The sequence below is a fragment of the Leptinotarsa decemlineata genome, unplaced genomic scaffold, assembly GCF_025532065.1.
Source record: "Leptinotarsa decemlineata unplaced genomic scaffold, Ldec_3_MD MMD2_tig00078422_RagTag_RagTag, whole genome shotgun sequence".
Taxonomy (NCBI): Eukaryota; Metazoa; Arthropoda; class Insecta; order Coleoptera; family Chrysomelidae; genus Leptinotarsa; species Leptinotarsa decemlineata.
This window is the reverse complement of record NW_027412747.1, coordinates 8,855,637-8,877,009: the sequence shown is the minus strand read 5'-3', so window position 1 is coordinate 8,877,009 and position 21,373 is coordinate 8,855,637. Positions and strand designations below refer to the sequence as shown.

General features: G+C 32.9%; 2 protein-coding genes across 2 annotated transcripts in view; both read right to left on the bottom strand.

Moving 5' to 3' along the window:
- The window catches only part of lobo (coiled-coil domain-containing protein lost boys), a 511,805-nt gene that overhangs the window by 345,447 nt on the left and 144,985 nt on the right, over window positions 1-21,373 (bottom strand). The window lies entirely within an intron of this gene.
- Window positions 2,611-3,923, bottom strand: LOC141487360 (uncharacterized). The gene has a single exon (XM_074186314.1). The coding sequence runs from the start codon at window positions 3,211-3,213 to the stop codon at window positions 2,611-2,613; it is 603 nt and encodes a 200-aa protein (XP_074042415.1). The 5' UTR covers window positions 3,214-3,923.

Below are 21,373 nucleotides of genomic sequence, written 5' to 3'. Positions count from 1 at the left end.
ACCAGTTCCCTTGTTGATCAAATCGAGGCAGAAGAATTCAGATGGAAAATCAGTGAACAGCTAGATCGAGAATCAGTTCCAACATCTAACATCAGCAATGAAGAACGAAGAGCCCTAAACGGGCTACGTAGAGACAACACCATCAAGATCTTACCTGCAGGTGAGGGAAACGCTACTGTTGTCATGGATACTGATCTCTACGAACGGAAGATCGAAAAGATCGAAGAGGTCCTTCAGAAAGGAAAATACACGAATTAATTGATGAATGTAGCCGTTACTACGTGGGTAGGAAATCATAATGAAGAAAAAAGAAATGAAACTTTCTATGTTTTTTTATCACTTTTATTTGTAACTAATGTTACTGCAGTTTCGTTCTATATGGACATATTTATAAGTTTGAAAATGTCCATATAGGACGAAACTGCAGTAAAGTTAGTTACAAATAGAAGTGGTATGAAAAAAACAGAAAAAATACACAAGGATCGTAAGGGACCTTACTGCATCAATTGAAAGGAAGTTGTACCAGAGGTTGAAAAAGCACCAAGTCTATTTTTCGGAAAAAGAGAGATCATCGCCAACACCGCACCACAGTAAGCACCATCACTTGTATGGACTACCAAAAATCTACAAGAAGAATGTTCCACTCAGATCAATCATTAGCTCCAGGGATTCAGCCACTCAGAACTTGTCCAGATTTCAGGTTATGTAAAAACATTGTATGTTCAAAAGTTGTAGATATCTTATTACCTACAACTTTGTTTGATAACATTTTTCCATAGGATTCCACTTCCCAAACTCATATCGCCCCCACTTTATTTTTACTTTCATTTTCATCATATTCTCCTACTTTTCTGATAGGTTTCATTCTACGAATATTTTTTTCATTTTTTACCATTTTGAATGCTTCAGCTCTGGTCTATTCCTGTTGATGTGCATATAAACGTGGAAAGGACGTTTTGGAAGGTAAACTTCTATGGTAATACATGATTTTTTGAGTCTTTTAACTAACAAAGTGCCTTTGCATCCAACGACTTTTTTCCTAGACCCCCCTCTACTTAAATAGCCGTTCGTATACTTGGTCATCTACGGAGAGTATTCGTATGAGATGCCCGTCAAAAACTTATAACACAAATTTGAGCTTTTGATTTGCCATTCCTAAGAATTGAAATGAAAAAAACAGCCAATAACAATTTTTTTCAAGTGCAAAATACCATCAGGTATTTGATTTGTCCAATTCACAATATTCAGCCATAATAAAATTTTCCATTTGTTAGAAACACTGACGTTTATTATGAAATATGAGAAATAAAACTTTCCATGTTTTTTATAACCATTTGTATATACAAGTTATATTTCTCATTTTTTTCTGTCTGTATCTGTATTACATTCTACTCATTAATCTTTATCTGTGATATGTACTTATTTGTTCCTGTCATTTTTATATACTTATTGTATTTACCTATACCATGTGCTTTTATTTATATTAATAATAAGTGACATTTGTAATGTTAATGTAATCATTTTTATGACTTGAGTTTTATCAATTGTTTGAATTGAAAGCTTTAATAAATCTATCTATCTATCATACAACCTTATGTTTCCAATATATTAAGATCTTTTCTGGTACAAACTGAACCCGAAAATTTGGTTTGAAAATAACATATTCTCTATTGAAATAAGGAAAAATATATAGGATGTCACATTTAAAAAACGAAAGTGGGGTCATTTTCGGTCAAACCGGAAGTACGGCAGAGCAAGTGAATATGTCAAAAAATGTACATTGAACCATAATACACAAACCCCAAATTTTGTTTTTCTATCTATGATAATAAAAAAGTTATAGGGGTGAGCCACCTTAGAAAATAACCCCCTATAAATGGTCTATAACAACTTATGTTATGATTTTCGTTATATGTTTCGATATTACATAATAAATACTCAATTGGAAATCGAAAAATATTAATGCCGACATCACCCTGCAAACTACAGTTCGACATTTGTTCATTTTGAATCTGAACATGAATTTTCCACATATATAAAACCACCACTAACAACGATTCACTCTGTAATAATATTGCATGCCTCAACTTGGCTTGCTCGGTAAATGCATCAGATTCAGCTGGTTGGGCTGTAGGTCGGCTGAGCATAAAATTCGAGGTGAAGAACCTTGACTCAAATATGGCGGAGAGTGAACTCACTTGTGTTCATATTCATATTCACTTTCATCTCACTAAAAAAACGTAAAATGACATTGCGAAAACGATAATAACAAAACATTTGGAATATAATACAACTTTTTTGATATATCAGTAACAGAAGATATTTAAAAATGACCAAACAAACCAAAAGTTCAGCCTATTTGATGACGAGAATGCTTACTTTCACATTTACCCTCACATATCACTTCAACAATGATTTAACAAAAATACAGTAATATGATGAAAATGAATATTTATTAACAATATTTTATTAAAACTACAAAACGTATTTCCAAATAATCATTTCTAGAATTGAAAACTGACTGGTTCACATCAAGTTTCTACACTTCTCAAATAGTTTACATCACATTGAACCATATTGATTCCGCCTCGAATGTCAGTTATTCTCTCATCATTTTCCTTGGAGATCATTCATTAGCTCTCTGATTTGTCCAACGTCTGTCTCTGATACACAAGGATGCCCGCATGTCTCCAACCACTGAATAAACTTCTTCCCGTGCTCTAAGGCTTCTTTAAGCTTGTTATCTCCATCCACAGACTCTTCTTTGACCGTAGGATCCAACCCTCTATGTTCGTTAGCCGTAGAAATTTCAACAGACATCTGGGGTGGAGAAACAATATTCTGCGCCGAATTATTCTCCAAATATAGTTTTAAATACTGCGAGATGATCAAATCCTGGTACAAGTTATAATTATTGATGGTAGATTCTAGATATCGAGTCCAGTAAAATGTCGAATAATCCACCTCTCGCACACCCCTGATGTCACCGTGCGAAGCAGCTAGGCTGGTCACTGAATTGCAATCTTCTTCACGTTCTTCCATCGATCTATCCAGGAGGTTTCGAGCTTCTGCCTTTATTTTTTCACTTTTGCACCACCCTCTCAGGGTGGACTCTGGAACCTTTAAGTCTCTAGCCACAGAGGCTTTCGTCTCTCCTTTTTGCACCCTCGCAACGGCTGCTGACTTGGTTTCCAATGAAATTCTTTTATACATTTTTCTGGCACTTTTCACTGCGTGAGCAAATGACAAACTATACGATGAAAATCGCAGACAAAATAATTGTTAATTTAGATAAACATCTGATTATATGCCAACAGGTAAATCAGAACCGACCGCCGACTGAAGCCACTTTCTTCTAGGGAGCGTGAGTGTTCCATAAGCTGATTCTAGGTCCCCCATCTGAGTCAACAAATTGAGGAATGTAGCTGTCACTACGTAGTAGGAGATCATCATGAAAAATGAGAAATATAACTTGTATATACAAATGGTAAAAAAACATGGAAAGTTTTATTTCTCATTTTTGGAAAATTTTATTATGGCTGAATTTTGTGAATTGGACAAATCAAATACCTGATGGTATTTTACGGGCATCCCATACGAATACTTTCCGTAGATGACCAACTATTCGAACGGCTATTTAAATAGAGGGTCTGGAAAATAAGTCGCTGGTTACAAAGAGAATTTGATAGTCCAGAGACTCAAAAAATCATGTATTACCATAGAAGGTTACGTTCAAAATCGTAATTCCACATTTATATTCCCAATAACAGGAAGGCTGTTTTTTTTCTTCACATGAGTTTTTAAATGTTGATAGTAAATGTTCGATCTCGTCATATCTTTGACAGAAACTGTTTACTTTTTCTTGAAGTTTTCAATTACATTTTCATTCCTATCATTTACCAATTAAATTCAGTTAATGTATTAAGCGGATAATATTTGATTTTATTATGCAAAACGAAATAAAGTTATAACACATACTTGTACGTTGGTCTAACTAAAAATGGTAGTGTTCATTTCACTGGATCTTATATCTACTGATACCTATGACTGCTCTTTGGGTTTTTTATTGTAAAATATGTTTCTAGAAACTTCAGTTATTGAAATAATATTTGCAATCAAAAATTATAAAAGACACGGTTATAATTTTTTAATATTTCTTAGTATGATTATTGTTATAACAAACGGTGTGTTTCACAAAATTATCACACGATTTCGGTTGAGAAATAAAATATTGGAATATGAAACTCTAAGATTGGACATTCGAATCGTAAAATATTATCATTGCGGAAATAATTAATACTGGTAGTACTGCATTTAATCTATATATTATATATATATCAATATATATATATTAATCTATATATTATATCATGAGAGGTATGTACTTATTTCTTGGAATTAAATTAAATTAGGTAATGAACCGTTTCACTCGGATTGAATTATGCTACCTTAAAAATAGGTACTCATATGTAATCTACCTAAAATAAATTATTTTCATAATTCGGTACTTTCTGTTTCCGATTTGAATCAAATTTACTTAAAAGTTTGCTGTACACAATGTCACCATAGTTGAACCGTGATAAGACCAACGACTCAGTGAGAAGTTTTCTGATTGGTCGACTGAAAAAATATCTATTTGAATAAATCAGTTTGAGAGTCCCAAACGATTTTCTAAGCAAATCATTCAAATGCAAATCAAATTTTAGGTCAGAATCAAAAATAATACCTAGGTTTTTAATGGAATTCACAACGGGAAGTATGGTGTTTTCAATTCTAATTGTGAGATGTTGTGGGACTATAGCCCTATTCTTTTTATTACCGAAAAGCATCAAATATCATTTATTCCTATTCAATTTTAGATTATGTTGCGCAGCTGAATTAGAAATGGTTTGTAGGTCGGAATTGATGAGGTTTTGAATAGTTCCATAGTTGTTGATGTTTAAGTTGGTATACAATTGCGTATCACCTGCATAGGCCTGAACTTTTAAGTGCTTCATAGAATTCAAGATGTCACTGGTGTAGATTATAAAGAGTAAAGGTCCTAAGATTGACCCTTGAAGCACACCAGAAGTAACATTTCGAGTTGACGACATTTCATTATTATAATATACCGTTTGACAGCGATTCGTTAGATATGAAAATAGTAGCAAGACTAATTCATCCGAGAATCCATTATATTTCAATTTGAAACATAATAGAGAATGATTTATAGTATCAAATGCCTTCGAAAAATCTAAGGCTACTAGAGCTGTCAACTCTTTATTATCAGAGTTTCGATTTATGTCATCTGTAACCTGAACGAGGGCTGCAGATGTACTATACCCACTTCTGAACCCGGCTTGACAATCAGGAATAATATAATTTTCATATAGATATGAACTTACTTGATGATGAATGAGTTTTTCTAATATTTTTGAAAGCGTAGAGAGAATACTTATAGGACGGAGGTCAGTGTAGTTCACTGGGTTCGAAACTTTACTCAAAGGTCTGACAATGGCAATTTTCCATAGATTAGAAAAATAAGTATTTTCTAAGCAACAATTCAAAATATGAGTGAGAAAATTATCTATTAACGGACTACAATAGTTAATCATATTGATGGATAAACCATCAAAACCAGTGGCATTCGATTTGATAGTAGCTAAGACTTCTTTCATTTGATTAACTGAGATGAATTTTAATTTGAACACACTTTCTTGATTTTTTATTTTGGATATTTATTAACATTGTAGTATTCTAGGAGGTTGTTATCAATATCATCATAAATACTGAAGCAAAATAATTATTGATTTCTTCAGGATTTTGCAAGGGAATTGGTAAATCAGTATTACTTTTTGTATTATTAATATTCTTTAGGTTTTTCCATAATTTTTTAGAGTCTTCAGATTGAAATAAATAGTCATAATAAGCCTTCTTCTCGCGACAAACAGATGATAGCGTGGAAGTTTCGCAAATTTTTGTAGTGTTCCCAGTCAGCTTCTGATTTTGAAAATTTGCAAGAGCTTTGTCTCTTTATTTCATCATTATTTCGATGGGATATGTCAGCCATGCAACATGCACCTGTCTTGACAGGTGCATGTTTATTAATAATAGTAAGAATTAGTCCCGTGAAAAATTCAACTTTGTTATCAATATCATCTATTGTATAAATGTCTTGGAAAGATGCACTTACTAAATCTGTACAAAACTGATTATAATTAAAATTCTTGAAATTCCTAAAGGTATGAATTTTGAAGTTTTGTTTGGGACAATCAATCTGAATTTCAATAAATACCAGGCAGTGGTCCGAAACCTTTTTTATATTTTATACTAACTTTGGTGAGTCTTTTGTAACATATATATTACTATATAATATTCGCATGATCTTTATTTTGTAGATATTCTTGATAAAGGGAAAAAAGTATATTTCCGAAAGTTTGAATAACAAAAAATAGTGTTTCCATAGCCCGCAGATATTGACTGATATACCCAACTCAAAAATAATCTATTGTTATATAATGACCAGTCAACTAAATTTGACCTTCCAATATAATATATATATATATATATATATATATATATATATATATATATATATATATATATATATATTGTATCTGTAAAACAAATTATTATTTTTATGTCATAATAAACAAATAATTGCCATTTATTGATTCATGTCAAAATTACCTTTCAAATTATTTTTCGTTCAATTTGATGCTGATCTAACCATGTTGAGTAAGTACATAATATATATGTATATATATATATATATATATATATATATATATATATATATATATATATATATATATTGTAATGAAAAGACTCGAAATACAACAGTGTATGGGAATTTTAAAAAACATCACGAAGGAATTCAGATCAAAATGCATCGAACATCTGTGATGAAAAAACGAAAAAGGCATAATAAACTAATTGTTATTATTTAGGAATGATGTAAAATTCAAAATTTATTGTTGTGAATCACTTCCTTAGAAACTGACATCAAGTGATGCTTTTGGAAAATATTTATATTTATATAAAAGTGAAGTTAACTATTTTTGTACGAAACTATAAAATGAAAATGTATCTAAACTCAAGAGCCAATGTTAAATTAGTAGAATAGATAATTTTCCTGATAAAGAAGTTGAAAATCTGTATATGTGAAAATTGATAGATGGTAACTAGGGGAACGAAATAGATTTTCAATTTTTTTATCAACAACGATATTCTTTTTGAGGCAACGAAAGAGACGCCACGCTAAATTTTTCTCTCCTTCAAATTTGAAATATTTAGTATATAAATTAAGAAGTAAACAGAATAGTAGTCAAAACTGATTTGTAATAATGAATTCAGTGAAAAAACCTACCTGTCCAGCCAAGTCTAGTAAGATATCCATGAGTTCCAGCTTCGCAGAAATATCACAACACACACACAAGCGTAGGAGGAAAGTAAGGTATTCACCTAAACCATTTCTAAATAATATATGCTTATATTGATGAAAATACCCAAGAACTCAACACGACCATAAAAATAGAAGTTTGAACGAAATATTTAAGTCTGCCAAATTACAGTAATCTGCAATTATTCGGTGTATTCACTTTGAATAGTTCGTTGTTCGTTGTAGATTTAGGACATTATTAGATTTAAGTTATTTTCTCTTTTGGCAATTGATAAATTTATATATTTTTTGAATTCCACATATTTTTACTCTTATAATTAAAACTGTTATATATTTTCTAAGATCAATTGTGTCTTTTTCCAAACTTCTGCAAAGGTGAAATCTACTAGAAAAATCAAAGTTTGGTAAGTGATTGTTGTGTTTGTGCCTGAATCCACCTGAGAGGTTGAGAAAAATCTCTATACACTGAGGTATATGATCCAAACTCAACATAAGAGTCTAGCCGATTGAAATTTTCATCAAAAATAGTAATAATAATAAAAATTAAAAATTTTTAGATTTTTCAAATCAGTTAACAACATCTTCATCATATATATATATATATATATATATATATATATATATATATATATATATATATATATATATATATATATATATCTATATATATATATATATATATATATATATATATATATATATATATATATATATATATAATATATAAAAGTGAAAATAAATTGATACAACTTGTGATGAAACCGAAAAATTATTGTTTCCCAGTGAACTTGATACGTGAACGATTATCCTTGAGTGTACGGTTCAGGAGCTTTTCTTGAAGTGTAGGCGGTAAATCGTTAATTTTCCCTTCCTCGGCACTGTACTCCAACTTCTATCTAATACGTTTGGAACACGTTGTTCCAAACGTATTAGATAGATTGGGTATGGTCAGATTTCAAATTGAGAGTGATGACTAATACATATGAATCTCCCAACGTACCTTCATTCAACATTCTGAAGTACCACTTTTTTGCAGAATAGTACTCGTGCTACTAACAAATTAGTTTTGAGAGGAGGTAAGTTTTTTTTGGTGCTTCAGTTTATCAATTTTTGTACGAATTGTATTCCATGTGCAGGTGTCTTCGCTTCAATATATTTTTGAACTATGCAGAATGTTATATTATTCCATTTCCGATAAGATTGATGAATGGTGAATTTCTATCAGTACTCACCACCTTTCTACTGTAATGGGAGACAACCCAACGAGCTTACTTACGTGACCACTTTCTAGATCAGTCTTCTTGATGGTTACTTTGTCTGCGATAGTCGTCGTATAGTTTGCCACTTTGATAAAAACGGAAAGAAGCTATTAAAATGTCGCGCAGATATTCAAGAGACATGAAGTTGAGAGCTCTTGCGAGAATAGAAGAAGGTGAGACGAAAGCCTCCGTGGCTAGAGAATTGAATGTCCCTGAGTCCACCGTAAGAGGGTGGTGTAAAAGTAGTAAAATGAAGGAGTAAGGCCAAAGCATGCACCCCAGACTGGCTGGAAGATACGATCTAGATTTTAATGAAATGATGAGGCAGTATATCAGCTTAGTTGCTTCACAAGGTAGAAATAGTGGTGCTCATCCTACTTATAAGCAGGACTCGGAGGAACTTTCTTTTAGCCAGGAAAATAAGGTTGGGAATTCATTGACTATGGAGGACGAGAAAAAAGTACATCTCAACCGTATCACAGTCGAAAAAGAGCTCACGGACAAAGACATCAACTTCGATGAGGCCTTATATTACGGAAAGAAGTATGTCGAATGGTTGGAGACATGGGGATATCCCAGTGTGACAATGACGCATATTGAAAGTATAAGTTTACTGTTGAATAATCTCGAACGTGAAAAGAATGCGTAAAGTGACGTCCATGACAAAATTTAAATTGAGGGAACTTGACATTTTTACAGAAATTACATATTTTCTCAATCGATAACCTTTTTTCACCACGGTATTGTCAAATTTAACGTAATTGTAAATTATGAGAAAAAACACTATTCTCTTTGGAAATAATGAAAGAAGAAAGGTTCGATCCGATTTTAGCGATGTAAATGGTATTAGCTACTGATTTTTATTAAATATATATTTATGATTAAGGTTTGATTGATTTTCAAAACAATTACCAAGATGAAAACGAAACCAAAACAAACCAAAATGGTGTTCACAGAAATGAAAACCATCATATATATATATATATATATATATATATATATATATATATATATATATATATATATATATATATATATATATATATATATATATATATATATATATATATATATATATATATATATATATATATATATATATTGAAAGGTTAATGCAGTCAAGCTGCTGGAAAACAATTCCATGAAAATCAAAAAACAAATAGATAAGTACTTTTCGATAATTCCCATATTGATATCAATTTAAGAGCCACCGGTAGACAGCTGTTTCAGTCTATTGAGCATCGTCAGTACCGGGCATCAGTAGCCAAAGTATCCGAATTTCAATTTTCCTTTTATTTAACTTAATTGACTTATTTCTAATCGAGCTTATTCTATTCACTTGTTGGGAATTCTATCCCAACACCAAACCATTATTTTCAAAACCTCTACACGTGTTTCAATCACCAAGTAATCATCTTCAAGTTTAATCTTCCTCTTGAAGATGATCACTTGTTGATCGAAACACGTGTCGAGGTGTTAAAATAACGGTTTAGTGTTGGGATAAGACTCCACTAATATTCATCAGAAGCACTAGTTCTAGTGTTGAAAGACAGATGTTTCTTTGGCGTATTTATTTTAATAAAAAAGGGCGGATTTCCGACGGGTCGATTTCCTCGAAGGCACATCTAACCCAATCTTTTAGTTCCTGTTTCGTATTGATAAGTGTTCTATACATCTTTCCTTAGATTTTTCCCCAGAGGTAAAAATCTAGGGGAGTCAGATCCGGTGAAACTAACAATTCCGATACAAGTTCAGGGGCAAATTGTCTAGAAAATCACTCATAGTCGATCTCAGAATATCTAAATATCTTTCGGAATTCAATTTCTCTTCATAAATGCAAATAGAAACTTTATCATCCGTGAGCATACAAAAAAAACATTAAAACAGACTTTTTGTTGAAATCCCCTTTGTCTAATGAAATGGGGATTTTCTGAAGCCCAGAACTGTTAGGAATCACAGGTTAAATGGTAAGACCTCGTTAATCCTTAGCTCGTACAAGTTTCGACTTCTAAGGGTTGTCGTTCGTAGGGGTGCGACAGCTGGTTAACGGAAAAACAGATTTCGAAGCTTGACTATTCCCTCACGTGAAATAAATTAATATAAAACGAGTTTAGAATTTTAAGAGTTTGAATAATTATTAGATACTCCAGTAATATTCATCAGAAGCACTAGTTCTAGTATTGAACGACAGATGTTTCTTTGGCGTATTTATTTTAATCAATAACTTTCATTGTAGTCTAAGACTTTTCTTCTTGTACACCTTAATTGCATCTAAACCTCTTGGAGGATTTTTTCTTTCCGACATATTTAACAGTCGAAGGACCAATTGTAACAGCTCTACTGTTGGTTACTGTTCAATGTACCGATTGTAACTTTCACATTTGACTCAAAGTTAAATATACAATCCAAAACGCGCTTCAAAATGAGTAATTTCTTGGGACTGAAAAAAGGGCTTGTTTTGGATTTATTCTACGCCAGAGGTTCCAGTTTTACCTTTTATTGAAATTTAAAACTTTGAAATACAATCATCAAAGGTATTATTTGAATCAATACATTTTTAAAACTATACACATAATATATGCTACATACATAAAGATAAAACTAGCTTCGCTTTTGGATATAATCATCAAGGTTAAGTTAGATTGGGTTAGGTCAAAAGTGAGTGGGACTATTCGACCCTCCACCGCAACCCGCAAGGGTTTATTGTGGCTCACATCTATTCAAACTCGATCAAATAAACCCAGCTTCTTGACGAAGCCGATAAGTCTATATGGTGAGTGATCTTTCAGGTCAGAAGTGTGGTCCTACCAAACTCTAAAAACCTAATTCGGTCCGCAGCGGGCAGGCACAAAGTATATGCTATGCTGTTTCATTTTCCGAACAGAGGCGACACACATTGTTTTCCGACAGTCCGAGTCTCTGCATATGATGATTCAGAAGATAGCGACCTGTAAGGAGGCCTGTTGGACATCTTAGTTGACCCCTACTGTAGTCCAACAACTGTTTGGTTTTAAGCTTTGAACGCCTTGGAGTGAGCCAATCCTAGAAGATTTTGCCAAAAGCCTTTAAATTTTCTCCCCATCCAGGTGTTCAATGTTTCCTTAGCAAAACCTAAAGCAATGCCAATAGCAGGTTCTGGTTCGATGAAGCTACTTGCAGCAACCTTTTTTACAAGAAAGTCAGCAGCCTCATTGCCTTCCAGGCCAGTGTGACCAGGAATCCAGACCAGAGACAATTTTAATTTTACTGGAGTTCAATCCCAACACCAAACCGATATTTTTAAGACCTCGATACGTGTTTCAGTCATCAAGTAATCATCTTCAAGAAGAAGATTACGTTTCCTCTTGTCATCCTCACTGTCAGCATGGATTCCGACCCACCAATTGAAGTGTGCGCGTGCGTGCGTTCGTGTGTGAAAATTTTAACTAAAAGTGTATTTCCGATAAAAACGTTTATTTTTATTTTGAACAGCTTTCTTCCATTGAGGGAACTCATAAACCTTAACACTAAACATTTCTTTAGTATTTTGAAAAGTTTGTTTATAATACCTTGTAGGTGGTTCCACTTATGTTTCGCTTGCGTTTACGCAGCTACTTTTATCAAGTACTTTCTTGGTTTTTCTCATTTAGTCTTCAATCGAGGACCGCCTGCCCGGTACTGACGATGCCCAATAGGCTGAAACAGCTGTCTACCGGTAGCTCTTAAATTGAAATCAATATGGGAATGATCAAAAAGTACTTATCTATTTATTTTATATATATATATATATGAGCTTTCATGCAGGAGTCAGTTGTTTTGCTACAAAGTCAGGAACGGACTACCCCGATGGTCCACACCCCAAAACTTTGAAAAGGAACGGACTACCCCCGATGGTCCACACCCCAAAACTTTGAAATGACAGATATTTTTCAATATTTTTCAACAAATTAATGTTACTTGGACAATTTTATGAATAAAAGTACTCGTGTGGAAAGTCGATCGGAGCAACGAGTCTTGATAAAAATGTAGTTCTACTCGACGACATCAAACCCGCTCGTCCACCATTATTTGAAATGAATAATTATCAAAGCAGAAATAATAATGATAACGTTAATTCAACAACATTTATCCTGAGATGTCTACCATTATTCGAAAATATTAGTTTTTAAAGAAAATGGAAATGATAGGTAAAATGTTCATAACGAATTTTTATAATACAAACACGTTTAACTAACGAAACTCAAGAGCCTCAAGAGCAAACAGAAATGAAAAATCCGCTACAGAAACTGCTCGATATGACCACCTTCTCTCTCTATACATTTTCTTAGTCTGCGAAGACACCCTCTCTGTACTTGAAATAGCATTCCAGGGTCGTCTCGTATGGCTTCACAATGTAATGTTATTCTATTCAACAATGCATCTCTTGTGTGAATGGGTGTAGCGTAAACAAGGCTTTTTAGATGCCCCCACAGAAAGAAATCCAATGGATTTAAATCCGGAGACCGCGATGGCCATGAATATGGCCCACCTCTACTAATCCATCTATTGTGGAAAATATGGTTCAAATGGTCACGCACAATCAAACTAAAATGAGGAGGAGCGCCATCATGCATAAACCACATATCTCTTCGGGTTTGCAATGGAACATGTTCCAAAAGTCCATTCAAATCGTTCTGAATGAACTCCAAATAACGTTCTCCCTTCAATCGGTCCTGTAGAACGAATGGTCCTATAAGATGGTTTCCTATGATACCAGCCCAAACATTCACGTTGAATTTCCGTTGGTGTTTGGTTTGCAATATCCCATGGGGATTTTCTTCGGCCCATATATGGAGATTATGAGAGTTGATAACTCCATCTCTACTGAAACCTGCTTCATCAGTGAATAAAACTCGATTAATAAAAGTCATATCCTCTCTTTGCCTATCCATGAACCAATTGGCATATTCCAGTCGTGCTGGAAAATCTTGAGGTGTCATGGCATGTACCTTCTGGATGTGAAATGGGTGGAGCAGTTGTTCCCTAATTATTCTATGAATAGTGGACTTGGATGTATGGAACTGTTCTGATAGATTTCTGATGCTCATTGAAGGATCATCAGCGACGGCTTCCAAAATATTTTCCTCCAATACAACGGTACGTACAGTCCTAGGAGCGCCCTCACCACCTCGTTTTGGCAAAACTGTACCTACAATAATATCGAAATAAAACAACGTGCTCAAATTAATTATCAATTATTACATACCTGTCTCCCTCAAGCTGCGATCGACACGCTCGAATGTTTCTCTTGACGGTACCGTTCGATTGGAAAAATGCTCGGAATACAGACGACGAGCTTCTGCAGCATTACAAAATGCTCGTACATAAAATACATGCATATCTGCATATTCATTGAATGTAAACTGTTCGGCCATATCAAAAAAATTCAAAATATCTTATAGAATATTGACAATACAATGATAGTCATATGACAACGCACCACTCAACAAAACAAAATCGCATTCCGGTTTCTCATTTTTTATCAAAACTTTCTAAAAGGTTTTTTTGTTAACATCTGTGAAAGAAATATTATTCCCTGGATATTTTTCACCTGATCATGTGCAGCCGTTTTTGTAGTTCATTCGTTTGCTTTTTATTAGTATAGTAAATATTTTTTCCGATGTGCGTTTTTTCAGCTAAATTTAGATTCGTGATAAAGAATTTCTCCCATAAAATTATAATTTAAATTCTTCTTCACAGTTTAGCTGTGAAGAAGAATTTGAAACATTCGAATGTTGAGTTTCATGAGTTCAGATAACTGATCAACACGAAACGTGATTATTCCACACGTATTATGTACATACAAAATATGGAATGAATTCGATATTTCATAGTAGAGTAGCTTGTTAGTTTAAAAACACCACGAATCTACAGAACTTGATATTTCTTTTGAAAAAATATCTGCTATGACAATTGTGACTTAAACTTCCATATAGGTACTGTACTTTTTGTTTACGACTTCATTTTAGCATACTTTGTATTATTCCTGTTATAAATGTTGTTGAATTAACGTTATCATTATTATTTCTGCTTTGATAATTATTCATTTCAAATAATGGTGGACGAGCGGGTTTGATGTCGTCGAGTAGAACTACATTTTTATCAAGACTCGTTGCTCCGATCGACTTTCCACACGAGTACTTTTATTCATAAAATTGTCCAAGTAACCTTATTTTGTTGAAAAATATTGAAAAATATCTGTCATTTCAAAGTTTTGGGGTGTGGACCATCGGGGGTAGTCCGTTCCTGACTTTGTAGCAAAACAACTGACACCTGCATGAAAGCTCATCGACGGAATTCATTTGTTTAGTCAATAACCAAAATTTGGATGATTTTGAATATTCACTTGAAAAGTTATCAAAGAAAAACATTTTTCATTTTGTAACTTCGAGGGCCCGTAACTTGGTTACGAAGACTTTTAGGAAAAAAAGTTATATGAAGTACTGCTGATATTTTGACCCCATCTATACATTCCCGAGAGGAAAAGAGGAAGTCCAGGGACACCCTGTATATACAGGATATTCCATATTCGATGGTCTATTAAACATATCTAGAGAACAAAAAAAGATGAGATTTTCATAATTTGGTTACCGATGTAGATGGCTGTGATCTATCGTTTGAAAATATTTTCATCGCCGCATTGTTGCCACATCTACATGTAACAGACATCAACTTGGAAATTTCAAATGGAACACCCTATATATTATATCATTTTTGAATTCAGCATTGAAATCCAAGTTACTTTTGTGAACCATGTTCTGTATCTGTCTCTCATCGTTTTCAAAGTAATAATCATTTTGTATTTTTTTTAGTGAAAACATGGTATTTTCAATATTTAATATCGCATGAATTACCTGATACATTTAACTCAAAAAATTCTGGCAACATTGAGATAAGGTATGGTGGTCATTATTTCAGAACGAAACTCAAATCTTATTTTATACAGTGTCTGAAAATTACTTCTCAATTTGCATCTTTGAAAAACGACCATAACTATTTTGTTTCAAATGGAACACCCTGAATATTATTCAATTTTCGAATTCAGGCAACCAATGTGAACAACTTTGATCAACTATGTCCTATACCTATCTCTGACCGTTTATAAGATATGAATTGTTCTATAATTTTTTTGCTTCTATACAAATATAACATTTCAATTACAAAAGTCGGGGAAAAATGTATTTATTGAACACATTGAATAATGAATAATAACTTTATATCAGTTTAGAAAGATTTAATGGAATACATGAATGAAATTTCATAGTGGGTGAATGACAAACATTACTATTTTGACCGAAGAACGAACACTTTCCAAAATTAAATTGATAACAAAATAAATCTACACTATGAAATAAGAGATAATATTGTGAAACTAGCTTCGCAATTATTTGACATTTGATACTGACATGAAAAAAATTCACTAGCTCAGGTGCTAGAAATGCTGACTATTCGCTTATAAACATTGATGGATTGATGATTGTATTATGTGATCAGTCGTGGCTCTGCGGATTTCCGACGGGTCAATTTCCTCGAAGGCACATCTAACCCAATCTTTTAGTTCCTGTTTCGTATTGATAAGTGTTCTATATATCTTTCCTTAGATTTTTCCCCAGAGGTAAAAATCTAGGGGAGTCAGATCCGGTGAAACTAACAATTCCGATACAAGTTCAGGGGCAAATTGTCTAGAAAATCACTCATAGTCGATCTCAGAATATCTAAATATCTTTCGGAATTCAACTTCTCTTCATAAATGCAAATAGAAACTTTATCATCCGTGAGCATACATAAAAAACATTAAAACAGACTTTTTGTTGAAATCCCCTTTGTCTAATGAATTGGGGATTTTCTGAAGCCCAGAAGTGTTAGGAATCACACGTTAAAAGGTAAGACCTCGTTAATCCTCAGCTCGCACAAGTTTCGACTTTTAAGGGTTGTCGTTCGTAGGGGTGCGACAGCTGGTTAACGAAAAAACAGATTTCGAAGCTTGACTATTCCCTCACGTGAAATAAATTAATATAAAACGAGTTTAGGATTTTAAGAGTTTGAATAATTATTATTATCCATCTTCACTATTCAATATGACAGTCGAACTATTAAAACAGGTTATTGTCAAATCCATTATTTTGTTTTTTAAATCAGACTTCGATCATGATACACCTCGATCATGATCCTTGCCGAAATTCAGTTGCCAAATTGAAAATTAATGTTTAAATTAAAACTCTTTTGATATTCGAGTAGTATATTGGAAATAGAAAAAGATTCACCATATGTATTGAATTTTTCTGACTGATTTAATAATATTCAAAAGTATTTCTTGTGTATTATGCACTTGATTTTTAATTTTATCGGAAATTTTATGCTTGCATAGGATAATTTTTTTTAGAAATAGTTCGTATCTCATAAACAGTCAGTGATAGGTATAGGACATAGTCGATCAAAGTTGTTCACATTGGTTGCCTGAATTCGAAAATTGAATAATATACAGGGTGTTCTATTTGAAAAAAAATAGTAATGGTCGTTTTTCAAAGATACAAATTGAGACGTATTTTTAAGATACTCTGTATAAAATAAGATTTGAGTTTCGTTCTGAAATAATGACCACCATATCTTATCTCAATGTTGCCAGAATTTGAGTTCAATGTAGCAGTTAATTCATGAGGTATTAAATATTAAAAATAACATGTTTTTGCCAAAAACAAATTAAAAAACAATTATTATTTTAAAAACGGTGAGAGATAGGTATAGAACATGGTTCACAAAAGTAAATTGGATTTTGATGTAGAATTCAAAAATGATATAATATATAGGGTGTTCCATTTGAAATTTCCAAGTTGATGTCTGTTACATGTAGATTTGGCAACAATGCGGCGATGAAAATATTTTCAACATATAGATCACAACCATCTACATTGGTTACCAAAATTTGAAACACTCATCTTTTTATGTTCTCTAGATACGTCTAATAGACCATCGAATATGGAATACCCTCTAAATATATATATATATATATATATATATATATATATATATATATATATATATATATATATATATATATATATATATATATATATATATATAGGTTCAACATATGCTATAAAAATGGGAAAAATCATATATTGCGAAATTCCAAAATATAAGCTGTTTTGTATTAATAATAAAGTATATTGATATAACTATTACTATATTGTATTACTATATACTATAAACTGTTTACGTCATAGCTACGTTGCCGACAATGAAATCTGCCTCTATCATATTCAGATAGAGGTTAATTGCTGAGATCCATTTGTTTAGATTTTCAAATACATGGTAACATTTGCTTTCCAGCATTGAAACATCTTGTAGTAGGTACCTGATCAAGATTGATGTGTCATCCGCATACATCGTAATAATATATTATAACACAAACAATGTAGGTTCCAGCTGTATTAGTCTGCATTTTTTGAAATAAAGTATATTATTATTATTATTATCCTTAAGGAACCCCAATTTGAAATTAGGCTAACGACAGCATCATATTGACTCGATAGAGAAGTAGAACAATAAGTAATTATTAATAATACATGACGAATGGAAATCATCATTTTCAATTATTCGTTTCTTTTGCATTTTTAGTGTCAAAGCTCCAAGTTTCAACCATGTTAAGGATCTACGATAATTATTTGAAATATTGCTTCATTGTGCGTAATGATAATCCTTGTGATGTAGAACGAGTTCTACACTTGAAAAACTTTATGAATTGATTATTTCTTTTCTTATCTACATACAGTGTTTGTGACTATAAATTATTTCGTCGGTACCATGGAAATAGAAACCAAGGGAATAAGGCACTAAAATCGCCGAGTGACGACTGAAGTATGGTAAACTTATGGTGAGATAAATTGAAGCGTATTAGTTGTGATTCAGTGTTCTTACAGTTCACTTCTTTTGAAAAGGCATGTAACGTTCGGTTTTCTAAATCAAAATGGTTCAGTGTGTTTTAATACTAGTGCAAACAAAAATGAAGCTTTTTTCGGTGTTGACGTTCCATAGGTAAGTTATTAAAATATTCGTATCTTACATTGTCATCAGTTCATTGATTATTTTCGCTGACAAAGTGGTCGACGGCTCTAGATGGTGATTACGTCAGTTGTATTCATTTATTTTTTTACATATATGGCAACCTACACATTGACAAATGCGTATTATAATGTTTACGTGAGCATGTGCGGGGGAATAAGAACTTTGCTTAGATTTTTTCTGTAATACATATGTAAAAAATGATCAAATATTCTTTGCTTTTTCTTATGCTGTTTTGACTACTCTATCAAATCAATCTTCTGACCACAACTCCTTGATGACTTCTGCAAACGCTTTGATTGAAGCATCCTCCATACTAGAAATACTAGTATTGTTATCTTCCATGAATTCATCCTTTTTCAAATATTCCAATAACTATGTCGTATTTGATAAACATTGGATTCCTCTGTTCATGAAACATGTGTTACCAATATTTTTCAAACTAATTAACCCAAGGGTTTTGACAGAATAATTCATCACTGAACAATTCGAAATATCTTTGAAACTCATTTCAGAATTTTCTTTTGTTTTCATTCTATAAAGTGGTTTGTTATTACCTCTCTTTTCTTGATAAAGTTGGTTTCCAAGAAACATATAAATTTCATCAAATTTTTTGGAATCAGGAAGAGTACCGAAAAACGAAGCCGCATTTCCTCTTTGGATGGCTATACTATACTACTCCTGATTATCATTTTATATATATATTTTCCTAAACTTTAAATGCTAATTTATATTCTATTGGAACTTATATTTATACCTATGATTGATCTTCAAGTATTTTATCGTAAAATATGTTTATTAGAGATTAAACGACTTACCTAAGGAAGTTCAATTCTCAATTATACGAGATAGCCACGTCCAAGGAGATCACAAAGGTAGTTGTTCGCGTCAGCCCGATCCTGTGCGTAATGTTTAAAGTCGTGCAAAAACGTATCAGTACCACCCATTGTCTGCTATCCGGGCCTGTTTTGATTCATTATAGTTTTTTGGTTACCCTTAGGGTGGGTTGTGATCTCTTCGGACGTGGCTATCTCGTATAATTGAGAATTGAACTTCCTTAGGTAAGTCGTTTAATCTCTAATTATACTTCGATAGCCACGTCCTCGAGATCACAAAGGTAGATGTTTGAAGTGATTATGTAGCTATCTAAGGTTTAAGTTAGTGATATAAGGCACAAGTGTAGTTCAACAGTTTATTCAACACACTTGAACAAGAAATAATTAATAATTAATAATGACAATCAACTATGCTATATAGTACACAGAATGAATAGTAAAGTGAATTGACCTCATTGAGGCTCTGCTTCAAAAATATATTTCGCAAAATTTCCACTTTGAATAGGCTTATTATAAAATTTACTAAATGTATTTGATTTGTTCGACCATCCAGCGGCTTTTCTTATGGTTTCTATGTTCACCCCTTTTTTGAAAGCATAAGAGGTAGAAGCATGTCGAGTCCTGTGGCCTGTAAACATTGATGTATCAACACCACTTTGATTGAGGCCACTTTTAATCCACCTACTGATGGTTTGGGTTGTTGCCGGATGGTGGGGTGTTTTAATTGTTATCAATAGTTGATCCGAATTGTTTCTAAGGTTATTTGTTGTTTTCATATAATAATCCATTACCGAAGCCACGCAAAGATGTGGCTTTTCAAAAAATATGGCAATATGAGTATTGGTTGAACTTTGTTCGGGGCTGATGTTTTTAGAATATCGGTTATTCTTATTTCTATTCGATCATCGAATCTGAAAATATTTGAAAGTTTTATTTTTGATAATGTTTGTACGCGTTGTGCTGTAGCCAGAGCTAGCAGTACAACTAAATTTATTGTTAGGTTTTTTAAAGTTAACGATTCTAAAGGTGATAATGTACTTAAGTAGGCCAAAACTGGATTTGGATCCCAGGTTTCGTTGTACTTTGGAAATGTGGGTCGAGACCTAAAAATTCCTCTGAGAAATCGAGAAAGTACTTTCGCTTCAAAATTGAGTAGCGTACAGAGAGCTGACTTATGAGTGTTAAGGGAGGCGTATGAGGCTCCTGCATCGAATTCAGTTTGTAAGAATTGAATAATTTTATTTTCACAAGTATCAAAAACATCAACCCCTCTACAAAATTTCCACCATTTGGAATAAGTGGTGTTATACTGTTTCTGAGTAGCCGGACTGAGAGAAGCAAGAATCGTTCCTGTCGCTTTTTCTGGTACTCCTTTTAATAAATACGCTTGCCGGATAATTTGGCAACACCCAGGGTAAGTGTTTTCCATAGTGGGTGGGGTGTCCTGGAAGGAGAGAGGAGTGAATGTTTGGCAGGTTCGATTACCATTAAATTTTAAATTTTGAGCTTCTCGATTAATGGGAACCAAGGCTGTGTTTTCCACATAGGAAAGACCAAAATGCCTTCGGCTTCATCGGAAATAATCTTGTTTAGTGTTCTAGTTAGGATAGAGAAAGGTGGAAAGGCATAAAATTGATAATTCTTCCAATTTAAAGTGAAAGCATCTGTATATTCTGATTCGGGATCTTGGTGCCAGGAAACAAATTTCTCACATTTTTTATTCAGGTAACAAGCAAATAGGTCAATGTTGGGAGTACCGAATCGTTCAAAAATTTTTTGTGTAATTCCTTGATCTAAACTATACTCTGTTTCTATTT

What these genes read in the sequence shown, in the direction of transcription:
- LOC141487360 (XM_074186314.1), bottom strand. Translation starts at nt 3,213, where the DNA reads ATGTATAAAAGAATTTCATTGGAAACCAAGTCAGCAGCCGTTGCGAGG.